Consider the following 17,331-nt stretch of genomic DNA (forward strand, 5'->3'; position numbering starts at 1 on the left):
AAGTCTATGCATCAGTTTTTGAAAAATATGTATTTTAATAAGCTCACAGGCAGAAATGCATCGATTTTTTTGTAAAAATTATCCTTCTGGTTAACACTGGAATTCACCATATATTAATTTTCAGTTGATGGCGTCGATAGAGGACATAAGGACAAGTGAATTTCTCACTTCAAATTTTCAAGATAAAAAAAAAAAAAACACACACCCAAAAAGGAAATGTTTTGTCTTTTTCCATTTTTGTTCTCTTAGGTACGCTTTGCGGGTCCCTTAATATCTTACGAGCCCCAATGCAATGCATACGCTTATTACCCCCCCTCCCCCCATCGACGGCCGGAATGTTTTTTCCCTCCACACCCTCCTCTGCTGCGAGTTGACCTTGGAAGTCGAGATCATGATTTACATACGGCGCCGGCCAGTCTCCAATACGAATGGGACTGGGACCCTTTTCTGTTTTTATCGGGATCGCCTCCAATGTAATCAATTTGAACAGCTTCCTTTGATCGGTTGTCGTTTGCCACTGGCCTGTGTGCTGGTACAGACCTCGTGGAGCCTTTCTTTCAGTTAATGGGATTGCTTCCTGAGCAAAGCTACGATTGCAGCGACATGAAAATGACAAATGCGAGAATTTGGGTCTAAAAAGTAAATGTCCCTTAAAATATTCACGAGAGGTGAACTTTAATTTTTAAAAGAAAAATAGCATCTCTGTACGAATGAGTAAATAAGTTGATATGTTTTACGCACTTAATGGAAAACGCAGGCTCCTTAAGGAACTTCATAATTTTCTTCTGTTAATACAGTTCACAGTAGTATTCTGTTAATACGGTTATGGAAAACACGGGCTCCTTTGAGAACTTCATAGTTTTATTATTATTTATTTTTTGTCAACTCATCAAAGAAATTAACTTGTCTACATAAGGAAATTTATATGTATTTCCACATTCATACACTTAGGATTTTATTTCTTTGCTGTGGCTTTTTTTGGCGTGAGCATTATTAAGTTGAAAATTTTATTTGTGCTATCCGTAAATCCATATCATAATGGGGAAGCCGAGCCAACACAAATACAGAGCTAGAAAACGAAACAAGCTGTCGAAAAGCCAGAGACAGCGTCGCAGGAGAGAAGCCTTGCTGAAAACACAAAAGTCTGCGGACTCTCAAAGGTAAGCATATTGTATATACACTTCTTTTTGTATTGGTTAAAGTAATATAAATTTTGAGCATTTTTAAAAGACTGAAACAAATAAAGTAAGACAAAACAACATTAGAAGAAGCACAAATTTGTGCTTCTTCTAACGTTGTTTGTCTTACTTTACTGTTCAGCACAAAGGTATTTATTTATCTTACTGAAACAAATATTCAATTTTTAAAATTACATTTATACCTTAAATGCGGGCTACTTTGGCCCAGATTATAAACTTTTCTTATTCTTTTCTCACAATAATTTTATAACTATTCATATTTCCAAGCTGTGGAAACTTGTTTTACACATCTAAAGGCCCCTTTATTTAATTTTTGAATAGTGATCAGTTTATTTCCAAGTATTTTTACCCTTTATTAGTGTTTTTTATTTGGATCAGTGTTACCTTTGCTTTGAGTTACTTTGGCCCAAAGTGGTTTTTTCTGTTTAAAATCACTGTAGAACTAACTAGAGTCGAAGGAAGAAGTGTGTTAATACGAAAAACTATTTGAATGAAAAATACATGTAAAAGAAGTTTCAGTTGCACATAGTTGTTTTAATGAAAATTATTTTTATTTATTTTTTTTTTAAATATATGTGCGCATACCTAGTTATTGTCACATAAATTACCGATGGGGAACAGTCATCTTTTCATCAGTTTTGAAGGTTGAATGGTTTTATTAAGACCACACCAATCTTTAAACAAAAGATCCAAAATTTTCGATCACTTCCAAAACTTTTTGGTGTGTTACATTTTGCTGTCTTGAGCTCATTCCATTCTACAATAATAAAATTCCATAAACTTTCCAACAAATTTAACAATATTTGTAATATGTATATGCAATATGGTAAACCTTTTTCTGAACCTCTTGCAACTTTGAATTCCTTTTCATCTTCCACAATGAAAGCCATGTAACTGATCCCTGATGAATTGAGTCTGCAATCTCTCTATCCGTTTTGCCCAGAATTCTGGGTTTTATTCTCATGTTTTTCCTGTTTAGAGTCTTAATTTTAACTATTCTTTGCTTTTCCAAATCTCCCTGACCAGAAGCGGCGATTGGGACTGAAAAGGGGGGGGGGGTCATAGGGGGAAAAAAACTAGGAGCCATAGGGTTTTTAGCGGCACTAAAGACATGAAAGAGAAAAAAAACTATACAAAATTTTGCTAAGGCTGATTTTGAGATCATATGAGTGGTAATTGATGCTATTCCGTACTTTTCCAAATCTCCCTGGTGGATTTGTTCAAGTTTTTATGCTGTGGCCAAAGTAGGTTGTAACTTTTAGGTTAAGAGTTATGTTGTCATTACAATGACAACATATTTCTTAACCTAAGGTTAGGTTTTTTTTTTTTTTGTTTAAAAAAAAAAATTAACACAAATCTGAAGTACAGCTAAACTTCCGTGTGCAGGTAAGGGCAGTAACTGCAAAATTTTCATTTTTCAATTTTTTGCATTTTTGTCATCTATCGTACGTGAGCTTTATTGTACAAGCTCGCTTATTTGGTTTCCGCCGAAAAAAGCCTCGAAAAAGACGTTTAATACCAACATTTCCTTATTGTTAGTATTGAATCAAAAACGCGTTTCTTCAAATATCTCGAAAACTCATTTCTGCAGATACTGCCATTTACCTGCACACGGCAGTATACTATGGCATTATGCACAAAATTAGGTACTGAAAAAAACTCTTAGATGATGTAGAGCTGCTTCTATATGGAGAATTTTGAAGGTTATGAAAGCACATATTAGCACAAGGAATGCAGAACCACTAGTGTTGCTTCTTGAGCAGAGCTATAGAAGGGGCATTTTCTCTAAACTGTTAAATTCTTGTCCTTGCTCCAAAAATAACAAACTAACTAGTATAAAAATAAAACTGACGCTAGAATGCTTTAACAACATGTTTTTATGTTTGTAAAATAAGTTAAAACAAACACTCTATTATTATTATACATTTAAATAATTTTTTGACATGATAAATGTCATTCCCCTGTGTGTCCCTACCTCCACCTTAAAGCAAAATCAACTCTAAAGATTCAGGAAGCCATGCATATTTGTACAGAAAATGTTGTTTAACCTCTTAAGAAGTGTTATGCAATGTTGTAAAATAGAAAAAAAAAATTCTTCAAGGTTTGCATTATTTAAAAAAAAAAAAGTAAAAAATGTCCTTTGATTTTTTGTCACTCCCCTGTCGAGGAATGGAATGAATGTTTCTCACACCTGGTAATAGTTGTATTAACTCATAATTTAATCTTTGAATTCTGGTCTCATCATAGAAATAATCTTAATTAGTTCTTTTTGAATAAATATACGGTGTAGAGTATATTCGGGTGATATCAAGTTAAATCTTGATAAGTATTTTTAATGACTGTCATTACCCTGTCTTTGATAATTCATTTAATTTTGTAATAATCGCTCAATGAATGATTGACTCTTGTTTGTATAGAGTTTCCCCCCTTACTTTAAGTGACATTGATATTTGTTGTTTGCAGTTATGACAATATATAAGTTAACTTTAATTTTTGTCATTCCCCTGTCGTCCTTCCCCTGTAAAATGTAAGGGAAACAAATAACCACAATAACTACTTTTTGGACACCACGACATTGGATCTTTTTCAATTTCATATAAGTAGTGTTTCCTTTTCCCACATAAATTATAATATCGTCAGTAAAACGCATTATTTCCTCTAAGTGTCATTCCCCTGGCACAGTGAATGCCATTCCTTGCCCTGTCCAAATTGCTCTGTTTAGGGAAAATGACCCAGAACTGCTTGCCATACATAATTGAGTGCTTGGGGATGCTTTCTAGTGGAATCTGTCAAAATACGTTGAAAAAATTGCGCCCTGAAGGTTGACAAAGGATGTTATATTTTTTTATCCATTTGTACCAAAGAAGGACTCTAGGGCCAAAGTAACCAACCTTTACGGTACCCTAAGTATTTTGATAATTTTTACAGGATATTTTTCAGATGTTTAACTGGATGTTTGGCATCTAAATCAAATCATCCAAAATTGAAAAAATCTGGGGAAGGGATTCTTCTTCTTACTATTATTATTATTAGAGAACACGTGTGGAACATTACGACAATTTTTACGAAATCTTTTACACTTATATTTTTAATGCAACTGCTTTCTTATGATTTAAAGTTTTTTAAATTTTTAATGCTGTACTACATTAATTATCCAAAGTATATTTAACTAACGTTCCATTATGCCTCCAAAATATAAAGAAAATTAACAAAAGTAATTTTAAAATATATCAATGCATTCTTTCCAAGGGAAAACATTAACCTGTTGTAACCTGTACCTGTTACTTGTAGTGTACGAATGTTTATTTATAGTCACCGCAACACTATTCATTATCTCACAGTTCTTAAATTGTATGTAAAAAAAAAGTCAATAATAAGTGAATCATATTTATGATTCTGCATTTAATTCATATCCAATAAAATGTTTCTTTTCTGAGGTGAATGAATTTTGATCATTATTTACTTATCAATTCCAGTTGAATGAAACATTTTGTGCTTTGTATGCTATGTATATGGGTCATTCTTCAAAAAGTGTAAACTTTTGCAGTAAAATGCCTTTACAGTCAGGGTTGGCAAAAACCCGGGTTTTTTTAAAAAAAGCCCATGGACCCAGGGTTTTTTGGGTTTTTTAAAATAAAACCCAAAAAAAACCCAACTAAAAGTGGGTTTTTTAAAAGAAATGTGGGTTTTTTTGTATTTTTTTAGTGAAAATGTAGGGTACTTGTAGCATATTGTAGTGTAAGTATATGGACAAAGCGCAAAAATAGTCTTGGGGTAAAAAAAGCTGGAAAACTAGTTAAAATTCAACGTTTTCTGAAGAAAAGTATGAAAGACGACAAAACCCAAGAATTGTGAAGTTTCAGATTTTTTAGTTTCCATGATTACCAACAGTTAAGGCCAGGGTTCGTACGGGTCATGGAAATCCTGGAAAGTCATGGAAAAAAAATAACAAAATTTCAGACCTGGAAAAGTCATGGAAAATTGAAATTCTCATTGAAAGTCATGGAAATTTATTTCAAGTCATGAAAAAATTTACCTGGACAAAGGGAAAGGAACAGTAGCTAAAGGAACATTAGAAATCTTGAGTGATTTAACAGTATAGAAAATAAAAGCTATTAAAAGTGGAAAATTGAACGATCCAAAAATCAATCTGAATTTTGAAATCTCATTGCATCCACTTTTGTCGCAGCCGCTTGCCATTTTTTGCGGTGTGATTTTACTGCTTGGACATCATTTATTTTGAAATTTTGAATTTTCTGTTATTTTCAACACTTCTTATGTTTCATATTCTGTAGTAGCAAAATTTCACGTTTTTAGTTTTGCCACGCCCACTCAAAAAAGAGCAATTCAATTGCATGCGAGTTCGATTCCATCACTCGTAAGGACTTTATTATTAAATTTATCAGAGTTTATCTTAGTTTGTTGAATGTTTTAGAAAATAAAGATCTTAAATCAGGCGATAGAATACAGAAAAAGAGGAAATCTAATGCTCTAAGACAGTAATGCCCAACATACGGCACGCAAAACTAATCCATGCGACCCACTTCAATGTCGGGAATTAAACGTGTTTTGGAATTTCTGAACCTATTAATTTATATGCATTTGAAATTATGCAAATTTATAAACAAAACAAATATACTTTTGAATCAGAAGATTGATTAATTACTGAATGGTTTTTTCAAAAAGGATCTGGTTTAGAAACATAAAGAACAAAACTATGTGGCTTTACTTCAAAGAACCAAAATACTGTCAAGTAAAGTGGATGATTAAAGGCACTGTTGACACTAAAAGGTAACTTTTGAAGCAAATTTATTGAAACGTAGTGATGACTCATTCAACCTTTGTCCCATTCAATATCATTCTGCCTGTTTTTATAAAATATCAGACTTTTAAGCATCATCATATTCGCTTCACTGCATTTTTACTTTACTTAAATTTATATGATGAAGACAAATAAGAATAGTTTAGTTTTTTAATTGTGCACTTATATTTTTTCCATTACGAGTAAGTGCTTCTATGAGGCTGTGGCATTCATATAGACGTTTTGCTAATGTTCATTTCCAAATATTACCAAGTTTGAGATTAAATAGTGCTATTCTCTTCGTGTAACGAGGTCATGAAAATTTTCATTGAAGTCATGAAACAGTCTTGGAAAAGTCATGGAATTTTTTCATCCAAATAGAGTATGAACCCTGTAAGGCAAAGTTACTTCTTGAGTAATAAAATCTATTGTCCGTTTTTAATTACATTTTTATTTATTTATTTTTTTATTTATTTTGCATTTTACTTTATCATATTTCATTTTGTTATGCAAAACTTCTGTAGAACCTCAAGTAGTTTAAATCCCTATTTACTGAATTCCAGCTTAATCAAGACATTTCTTTGAATTTTATGTTGCCTGTTTTTCTATTTCTGTGTACAGGGTAAGAAATATTAAACTTTTTCGTAAGATAATGACAATACTGTACATCCTATTCTGTTTTCTGTCTGACCATTTGTAAAACCTGTTAATTTCTAAAAAAAAATATAACTTGTTAATTCGAGATTTGTGACGTGTTGGGTTGCAGAAAATAATTCACATGAAAGCCTTTTAGCTAGAGTAGTTTCCTATGTACAATCTACAAATATTAATAAAATCAGAGGTGACAGGACTTAGTCAAGATAATTTGAGTTATTTATTTCACCGGTTAAAGAAAAAAGTTAAGTATATTTATTTAAAACCTTTGAAGTATTTTTTTAATGCCGTTAAGAGTTAAGAAATACTATTAAAGTTCAAAATTCATTTTTTATGTCCATTGTCTGTGGCGAAGAACAAATAAAATAGAAGTTTGAATTGTAAAAGTATTTAAATTAATTAATTTTTTTAAAAACTTCTCAGAAAATTTTAAAAAACCCAAAAGTGGGTTAAATAATGGGTTTTTTTAAATGGTTTTTTTTCAAAAAAAACCCATTGGGTCCAACCCAATTGGGTCCAATCCGGCCAACCCTGTTTACAGTACACCTTTTACTGTAAAACATTAAGGAACAATTCATTTAACTATGATTTTTAATTTCATCAAAAATATATCTGGGTCATTCCATACAAAATGACCAAAATTCACAAAAAAATGGTGACCACATGGTAACAGATTTTTATGAAATTTGGTATACAGGTTCCTTTCATGCCTATATAAAAATATCTAAAATATTTTGGCTAAATCTTTAGAGTTTTAAAAGTTACATGAGATTGAAAATTGGTCAAATTGAACAGCATTCTCATAAATGCTAAATGTTGCATTTTTGAAAGCTTGTATTTTATTAACTATTTAATCAAAACATAAAAGTTATATATAGTTGTAATCTATGGAGTAGGGCAATTCATCTGATGTGAGTAAAATTTTCAACATTATTATAGTTACTTTTTAACCATGTTTTAAAAACTGAGTTAGAAGTGGCAAATTCAAATTTGGATATGGTGCTTTTTTTTATATGAAAATGAATGAGTGAGTACCGGGCAATAAGGGATAAGTTCCACTTTGCTGTAAAAGACCTGGCGAGAAATAAGGGGATGGATGTGCACCATTTAGGTGGAAAAACTAATGTTTACTCATTTTTGAACAGTAGATATAAACTAATTCAAGAAGAAAGAAAATCATGGGTTGATAGGGCTCATATTAGAGATTCTGAAAATGGGAAAAAAAGAAAAAAAAATCCAAAAGTGGATAAAATCCATTTTGAAAGTAAACTCCTTAATTTTCAGCAAGTTATCGCCCATAGCCAGGGCTAAGGCAGAAATACATGAAATACACCACCATATCGGTCAATTCCAGCCAAGGATTGCAGTTTCATGCTAATTAGCACTCGTCAACCCGGCATAGGAGTGACTGAGCTGGAGATGGAAAACCTCTTAAGGAAGCCAAGAGTGCCAAACAAACTTGTAGCTAATACAGAATTTCCACTGACCAGACAAGTGACCGAAGCAATGGTTCGGTTCACCTCGAGTATTGAAGGCAAGGCAGGTACATTCAGTAAGTTACCGCCCATAGCAAGGGCTAAGGCAGAAATACATGAAATACACTGCCAGCTCAGTCAATTCCAGCCAAGGACTGCAGTTTCGTGCTTATTAGCACTCATCAGCCCGGCATAGGAGTGACTGAGCTGGAGGTGAAAAACCTCTTAAAGGAGTCGAGAGTGCCAAACAAACTGGTAGCTAATACGGAATTAGCACTGACCAGACGAGTGACCGAAGCAATGGTTCAGTTCAACTCAAAGATTGAAGGCAAGGCATGGTATTCAAAATGGAATATACCAATGTAGTTATTTCTGAAGTGTAAGTAAATGATTTAGGGGAAATACATCAATAATAGGCATTCTACCAAAATTATAAATTGCCAGTATATCCTCAAATTTATTAAGTACTATTTTTTAACATACATTTGGAACTACTAATTAAGTCGTACTTTAATTAAGATAACTTAATATTATAGTCCCACTAATCATTAAAATAGCTGATTGTTTGCACAATAGTCAAAATTACTACTTTGATATTAAATTGGCCTCAATTTTTAAATATTAAAAGTTTTTTTCTTTTTTTTTTATTTCCGAGAACAAGACAATATTTTTATTACTTTTTATTTATGAGTAAAATAATTGGAACTTAGCTAGGCTATTTTTATGGTTACTTCTAGCAGGTAACACTTTCATATAAGAATGAAAAAAAAGAAGAGAAAAAAAACAATAAGAAAAAAAATTGATTTGAATCCTGAAATTTTGAATTCAAATTATGTTTTTCGCAATCACGAGTTGTGACAGGACCCTGCTCATTGTTTACTACCCTATTCACTTGTTTCTAGAAACAGTTCCTGTCCCTTCAAGTCTGTGACTCCTTTTGGGTGGCTACGTGTGTATAGTTGTGTATGTGTGCGTAGGCCTGTTTGTATGCACGTTGGCATGTGCATAGTGTATGTGTGTAAAGGTGTGTGTTTGTATGTGTATGAGCGTTCGTGTGTGTAGGACATGGAAGCCGCCGACCAGGATAAGTGGATTGCTCAGGACCGGGGGAGCCGCGCCTGCAGAGGGTGGTGGGTGTTGAAAAAGGCACAGACATCAGAGACAGTCAAATGAGAACAATAAGCAACTGTGATTGCTCAACAAAAGGTTTCGAAATTGAAAAATATATGTGTTCAAAAGTTACGTTTTCTGGAGAATGACCCATATATTCATTTTGTGAGCTATGATGCATATTGTCTGCATAAACTGCTGAGTTCCTCATGTACAATCACTTTGAGATGCTGCTCAACAAAATGAATCTGTTTATGTAGTGTGCGAATGTTTATTTGCAACACCTATCGTTATCTGACAGTTATCAAATTGGATGTTAAAACATGTCAATAATATGTTAATTATATTAATGATACTGTATTTAGTTCTTAGCTAATGAACCATTTCTTTACTGAAGTGAATAAATTTCGATTATTATTTACTTATCAATTCCAGTTGAGTGAAACATTTTCCGCTTTGTACGATACGTATACAGGGTGTTCCATTTTAACCTACAAGACCTTTATTTTTGCAACCATCCTAGATGTATACCTCCAATTGCAAAATGTTCAAAATCTGATGCAGAGTTAAGACACTGAAAGTTTGAAGTAAAAATAAAATAAAGACAAAAAATCAAGAAATTAACTTTTTATACGTGCTCCAGGTCCCCTAACTAATATTTAGATTAATAATCTCCATTGAAGACTATTACTGATACAAAAAACTTGACATTTGTGCGATCAAAATTCAAGGAGATATTCCATTTCAAAGTTTTAAGGGACCATACACAAGATGAGATCGGAACTTATCGCCTTTTTAGAAGAATAATGGGTGGTCAAATAAAAAAAACAAGGTCTTTATATTTTTATTGCTTTCAAAAATAAATGCAAATGTTATGTTGTGATATGCAAAAACACACTACAAAACCTCAAACAATTTGAAAAACCAGTCTATGCACACATATCATTTTAAACACTTGTTAACTGCTATATTTTCCCCCAAAAGGTGTTATTCACAGCGAGTGAAAAGTGGTCTAAGTCACAAAACACTGCTTTTCATATCTTGGTGAATACTGGTCACACTAATTTCAAACTTTTTTTGTTGTAATTTTTTTTTCAATGGAGATTATTTCCCTGAATGTAAGTTAGGGGACCTGGGGCCTGTATAAAAAGTTCAGTTTTGTATTTTTTTATTTATTTTTATTTTCACTTCAAACGTTCAATATCTTAACCCTGCATCCGATTGTGAACATTTTTGCAATTTGGATGTATACATCTAGGACTAACGGTTGCGAAAATAAAGGTCTTGCAGGTTAAAACGGAACACCCTATATATTCATCATGCATATTGACTGCATAAACTCTTGAGTTCCTCGCATACAATCACTTTAAGTTGCTGCTCAACAAAATGAATCTGTTTATGTAGTGTACGAATGTTTATTTATAGTCACCACAATGCTTTTTGTCATCTCACAGTTATGAAATTATACATAAAAAAATTGTCAATACAGTAAAATCTTTAAAGTTGACTTCTCTCTAAGTTGACCACTAATTTCAGGCACAGAATTAAATCTATACCATGTAATTCAACCTCTATAAGTTGACCACTAAAATAGTGCACCGCAAGTGGTCAACTTACACAGATTTTACTGTATTAAGTTAATTATATTTATGATTCTGTGTTTAGTTTATATCCAATAGAACCATTTCTTTACTGAAGTGAATGAATTTTTATTATTATTTACATATCAGTTCCAGTTGAGTGAAATATTTTCCGCTTCGTATGATATGTATATATTCATCTTGTGAGCTATGATGCATATTGGTTGCATAAACTGCAGAGTTCCTCGTGTAAAATTACTTTGAGGCGATCCTCAACAGAATAAATCTTTTTATTTAATGTTAAAATAAATAATCAGAAATTAAGTTTTCTTTTATATGCAGCGGGGAGAAGCAAAGGGATGCAAGTATTACAATTAAAAATTCAGTGGGAACCAGTACAAATCTTAGGTGACTCTTTCCTCTGTTGTGGGACAAGAGATAGTTCAAGTATGTGCTAGGATGATTTAAAAGAACTTTTCAATAAAAGTCTACCTAGGACTAGAATTTTAAACATGTTTTAATCAAAACTTGAAGATGGCGACTTACACCCAGGGTTCGTACGGGTCATGGAAATCCTGGAAAGTCATGGAAAAAATATAACAGAATTTCAGACCTGGAAAAGTCATGGAAAATTGACATTTTCATTGAAAGTCATGGAAATTTATTTCAAGTCATGGAAAAATTTCTTGGACAAAGAGAAAGGAACAGTAGCTAAAGGAGCATTAGAAATCTTGAGTGATTTAACAGTATAGCACATAAAAGCTATTAAAAGTGGAAAATTGAACGATCCTAAAATCAAATCTGAATTTTGAAATCTCATTGCATCCACTTCTGTCACAGCCGCTTGCCATTTTTTGCGATGTGATTTTACTGCCTGGACATCACTTATTTTGAATTTTCTGTTATTTTCAACACTTCTTATGTTTCAAATTCTGTAGTAGCAAAATTTCACGTTCTTAGTTTTGCCACGCCCACTCAAAAAAAAAGCAATTCAATTGCATGCGAATTCGATTCCATCGCTCGTAAGGACTTTATTATTAAATTTATCAGAGTTTATCTTAATTTGCTGAATGTTTTAGAAAATAAAGATCCTAAGTCAGGCGATAGAATACAGAAAGGAGGAATTCTAATGCTCTAAAACAGTACTGCCCAATATACGGCACGCAAAATTAATCCATGCGACCCACTGCTACATTCAATGTCGGGAATTAAACGTGTTCTGGAAATTCTGAACCTATTAATTTATATGCATTTGAAAATATGCAAATTTGTAAACAAAACAAATATACTTTTGAATTAGAAGATTGATTCATTACTGAATGGTTTTTTCAAAAAAGATCTGGTTTAGAAACATAATGAACTAAACTATGTGGCTTTACTTCAAAGAACCAAAATACTGTCAAGTTACTTGGATGATTAAAGACACTGTTGACACTAGAAGGTAACTTTTGAAGCAAATTTATTGAAACTTAGTGATGACACATTCAACCTTTGTCCCATTCAATATCATTCTGCCTGTTTAAAAAAAAAATCAGACATTTAAGCATCATCATATTCGCTTCACTGAATTTTTACTTTACTTAAATTTATATGATGAAGACGAATAAGAATAGTTTAGTTTTTTAAGTGTGCACTTATATTTTTTCCATTACGAGTAAGTGCTTCAATGAGGCTGTGGCATTCATATAGACGTTTTGCTTAATGCTCATTTCCAAATATGACCAAGTTTGAGATTTAATAGTGCTATTCTCTTCGTGTAACGAGGTCATGAAAATTTTCATTGAAGTCATGAAAAAGTCTTGGAAAAGTCATGGAATTTTTTCATCCAAATAGAGTATAAACCCTGTACACCCCTTTGGTTCTCACTACTTCCTTGTATGCATTTAATTTACTTATTTTATTTCTGATTAAAAATCTATTTTGTAACTAGGATTTTGCAATTATTTATGAGCTGGTGAAATACAGCAAAGCTTTTTTTTGAAGAGAGCTTTCAATAGCCGGTACACATGTATGATATATGCAGGTAGTAACTTATGGTCTTCATTTGAACCATTTGTGTTGTTCACCCAATGTTTCGAATGTTGGATAATTTTGAATTCTTTTCTACTATTACTTTCTACTGTTATGTGCTGATTACTTTAGGAAAGATTTTGTGATCTGAATTTCTATTAGTGTAATTTCCAAATGCACAGTAACAAGAAACACTCATGCACAGTAATAGATTGAGAACTGGAAGAAGTGGGAATGGATGGGGAGGGCTAACCTAGGTCTTAGTGGGGAGTCTTGGCTTTAGAGGGTCTTTTTCTTTGTTTTTGCGAAGATTCATTTTATGCTGGAGGTGGGTAAGAAATCACTGTTTTAGAGGAATGGGCACCCTTGTCTGAACACTATGAAATTGTGTCATGAAATTGTCTTTATAAAAAGTAGCCCATTGTTGCTTTCCCAAAAAAGTTACGACTTTAATGATTTAAAATAAGTATTAGGTTTTGTCTACTAATGAAATAAACTTATTTAGTCCATTAAAGATTTTAAATAGTTCGAATAACTATTGTGCATATTTTAAAAGTCTGAAAGCAATACCTGCACCTTAATTAGATATAAAGACACAAATAATAGTACCACAGGCAAAAAACCTCATATGAAGCTAATCTTCACATTAGTAGCTAAATGCATTCTATCCCATCAAAGAGAGATTTATAGAAGATAAAAACTAATGTATAAACATTGTACCCTAGCTATTGTTAGGAGAGCGTGTTGTAAGAAATGGAGAATGCTGGAAAGGGGTAAGGATCTATGAAAATATTGAAAATCAAAAATACAATTTTTGTCAAAGTTTTGATGGTAATGTTAGGTGAAAATAGTTTCAGGCTCCTTTCCGACACTTTTTCCTATTTTTAGTCAATCTTAAGCTAGCTTTAGCAGTACTGGGGGGTCAAACTCTCCAACCAAAAATTTGCACAAATAAAAGTTTCTAGGCCGAGTTCAGTTGAGCACAGATAAGTTCCTCGGCTAAGAGAGCTATAGTCCCCTCAGCCTAGGAACGAGTAAAATATATCTCACTGTTTGAATTTGATGAAATAACTATTGCCTCCAAGCCTTTCCATATCATTGCAAATCGCAATGTAATCTGTTTTAAGTTTTCATATGTGGGAGAAGGGGCTACAGCCCTCTCCCCCTCCCCACAACATTAATACATCACTACACTTAGCCTATATATTTTTGTATCTCTCTGAGTATAGACTTAAATTCGTAAAAGTATTGCAATAATTAAAATCTCCCTAAATTCGGTTCAATCTTGTGTAACTTCTGACATTATTAAACGGCGGCAGGAGGAGGAGGAGGAGGGGGGGATACAGCCCCCTCATCTTGGGAACAAAATAATCTATATATGACTGATTTAATTTGAAAATAATAACTTCAGATAAAAAAATTTCCATCGCAAAAATAGTCTTTCCGCACCATTGGAAATTACTATTTAGCCTCTTGTAAGTTTTAACCAAAAAGTAGAAGACCCCCCCCCCTGCCATATGAAAGTCATTATATATAGTGTATGTATTTATTAAAATATATTAAACTTAAATTCATTGAAGTGTAGCACTATTGAAATCTGCAATTTCGATATTTCCTGGTGAAAGTTCAGATTTAATGTGTGTGGGGGGGGGGGAGTTAGTTCACCTGCCCCACCCCTAGATCCACCAATTCATATGTAGATATAGTAAATTAATAAAAGTATCATGCACAAAGATGTAACCTGTATTTGAAATGTAAAAACAAAAATTTATAGTTATGTGCCGAGTAGGTATTTATCCGGAAACACAGAACAAAAAGCTGTTTTATAAGTGTTAAATATTTAGAAGAAGAAATCAATTTTTATTTTATAGTTTCAATATTCATGATCAATTTTCATGAAGAAAAATCAGAAAATGAAAAGGAAGACAAGAATAAATTTAACAGGATCAAGTCCTTTTCCAAACCATTGTTGATTATTGTGAGGGAACTTCTCATTTTCTTGAAAAAAACTTTTAAAACAGAATGCTTCTTGAAGTTATTCTGCAAATTTTTTCCTCTCATTTTTCTCTTTTATTGTCCATATGGCAAAAGGAACGCATGACTCGTCACTTCTCATTGACATTTTATTCGGAGAAACCATCCCCAAAGAAAGGCGTGGCTGGGAAGGCGCTCACTCTGGGAAGAAGGTAGTGATTTATGGCAGTTAATTAGCAAAGGTGGAAGAAACTGGTACTTTTCAGATTTCTTACTTGAGAGTCATCTACATGTCGATATTGGTACTAGGAATTACCGCTTTCAACAAGTTTTCAAAGCAATCACACCGTTTAATATAAAACTTGATGAAAATAAAATTTAAAAAATACCAATAAGACCCTCAGAGTCTTAGGAATGATCTAAAACTTTTTTTAACAATATTATTGCTGTATTTTTAGTTGGACGCAAAATTCTTCAGTTTTTAGTGTGTGTATGGTTGCTATTCTGAAACCCTCGCCAAGCGAGATTTTCATTTAAAATTGATTTAAGTTATAAAAATGCAAAATTTTTCTACAATATTATGTCAATTCATTCTTGACTCAAAACCACGTCATATGCAACAAAGATTGGGAACTTATTTGCTGTTTATTTTAATTAACTATGAAGGTTAATTTTCTCTTGGCGCCAATCTCTTGGGACAACAGGATTAAGCGAAGAAAAAAAAAAGAAAATTAAAAATTTCGTATTGTGGCACTCTTTTTCCAAACAAGTGATATATCGTTTATCAGAATTTTCAGCAGGGTTGGCTTTCTGCCAGCAGAAACTAGTTTTTGCCGTGCCAGTGGCAGAAACCGGTTATAACCGGTAAAAACCGGGAGAAACTGGCAAAAACTAAAAAATGTCTTTAATAACTCAAGTAATTAGTAAATGATATTTGTTTAGGTAAACTAAAAAGTTAAACATTTAATCATTTAAAAAAATAAAATCCCATGCTAGTGCCCTTGATTTAGTTCAGAAAGGGAACTTTCCAATTGCAGAGGCTTGTAGCATTTGATTTAATTTAACAAAGGATAAAAAATCAGACAGGGGTGCTTAGGAAATTGAAGTGACATACAGAATTAAACAGGCATTACTGACTGGAATTTGCTCACTTCTATGCTTCCTCTAAATGGTTCGTGATTGAAATTATCATGTCATGTGCTTCAAGAAGAAAGTGCCAGAATTTTACTTGCCTAAATTTTGTACCTAATGTCACAGCTTTGCAAAACAAATTGGCCCCATTTCTCCAAACTTATTTCTCCAGTCAAATTTTTACCACAACCCCAGTTACTACGAGGAGGACCAGTTATACAATAGATGAAAGCTTCACAAACATTGCTTGCTCCTTGATTGATGCATTGTCTGCCAGCTCTTCTGTTTTAAGAATATTCTAAAACTTCTCATTTGTGCGTAGTAAATTGAGAACCTGTTTCGATTTTTGAAACCACCTTTTCTAAGAGACAATTGCAGGGTTCAAACAATGTAACATTTGATTTTGAATTGCGATAATTTTGTAATAAAATTACAGTACTTTGGTTAACAATTAATTTTTTTTCCATGCATTTTCTGTTTGTATATCAAGAATTAATTTTTCATTTTGTGAATTTTTGCCAGTTTCTACCGCAAAGTGGCAGAAAGCGGTTTTTGCCATGCCGGTTTTAACCGGTTTCTACCAGTGGTTTTAACCGCCTCGGCAGAAACTTTCCAACCCTGATTTTCAGCCATATCCAGGCTTTTGTACTCTTTTGCCATTCATAAAAGAGTACAAATTCTCTTCTGCTGAAGTTTTATTATTTCACCTAAATGCTTGCTAATAATTTCTTTGGATGGGAATATGATTTTGATATTGGTTTGATTATTATGAGCTGGTTAATTTTTTTTTTCCAGAGGAAAAGTAGGATTTGCATTTTGTTCTAATTGTAACCTACATCTTAATCTGATTCTTCCTAAAAGACGGGACGAATCTTTGTGAACAAAATAAAATTTCACAGCAATCTTCAGGAGTTGGTGAGCTTGAGCGAGTGGAGGGCAGAGTCCTCTTTTATTTTAACCCCTTTAGCGGCAGACAACGGCACTTAATAATAAACTCCGTATCAGGGGTGTGCACAGAGGGGTGGGGGAAGGAGGAGAAGGTACGCCTGTTGGCACAAACTTGAAGGGGCCCAATGTTTTTAAAATGTGGTGTGAAATATAGGGGTAAACCATATAGAGGGTAGGGGGGCATAAAAGTCATTTGTGACGGGCCCCAAAATTTCTGTGCATGTCCCTGCTCCGTAGACCAGTACAAGTATACTATGGCTTGCCGCTAGGAGGGTTGAATAAAATTCACTTTTGTGCTGTTTTTTTCTTTCCTATTTAATTATCATTATTTTTAATATTAAAATCTTGATTTATTCACTGCAAATGATACACTGAGACACTGCTATATCAGTCCGAGAAATGTCTAAATAGGATTAGGAGAGTTTCATGCTCTATTTTCAGTAAATTTA

At 33.0% G+C, this 17,331-nt stretch overlaps 1 protein-coding gene across 2 annotated transcripts in view; it reads left to right on the top strand.

Annotated features, from left to right (window-relative positions):
• The first annotated feature begins 980 nt into the window (after positions 1–980).
• LOC129229250 (uncharacterized) overlaps positions 981–17,331 on the top strand; it is a 32,740-nt gene continuing 16,389 nt past the window's right edge. For both annotated transcript variants that reach the window (XM_054863515.1, XM_054863516.1), the window contains exon 1: positions 981–1,160. In XM_054863515.1, the coding sequence (XP_054719490.1) occupies positions 1,039–1,160 (122 nt within the window). In that variant the 5' untranslated portion in view covers positions 981–1,038. The remainder of the gene's footprint in view (positions 1,161–17,331) is intronic.

This window comes from Uloborus diversus, chromosome 9, assembly GCF_026930045.1.
Source record: "Uloborus diversus isolate 005 chromosome 9, Udiv.v.3.1, whole genome shotgun sequence".
NCBI classification, from domain to species: domain Eukaryota; kingdom Metazoa; phylum Arthropoda; class Arachnida; order Araneae; family Uloboridae; genus Uloborus; species Uloborus diversus.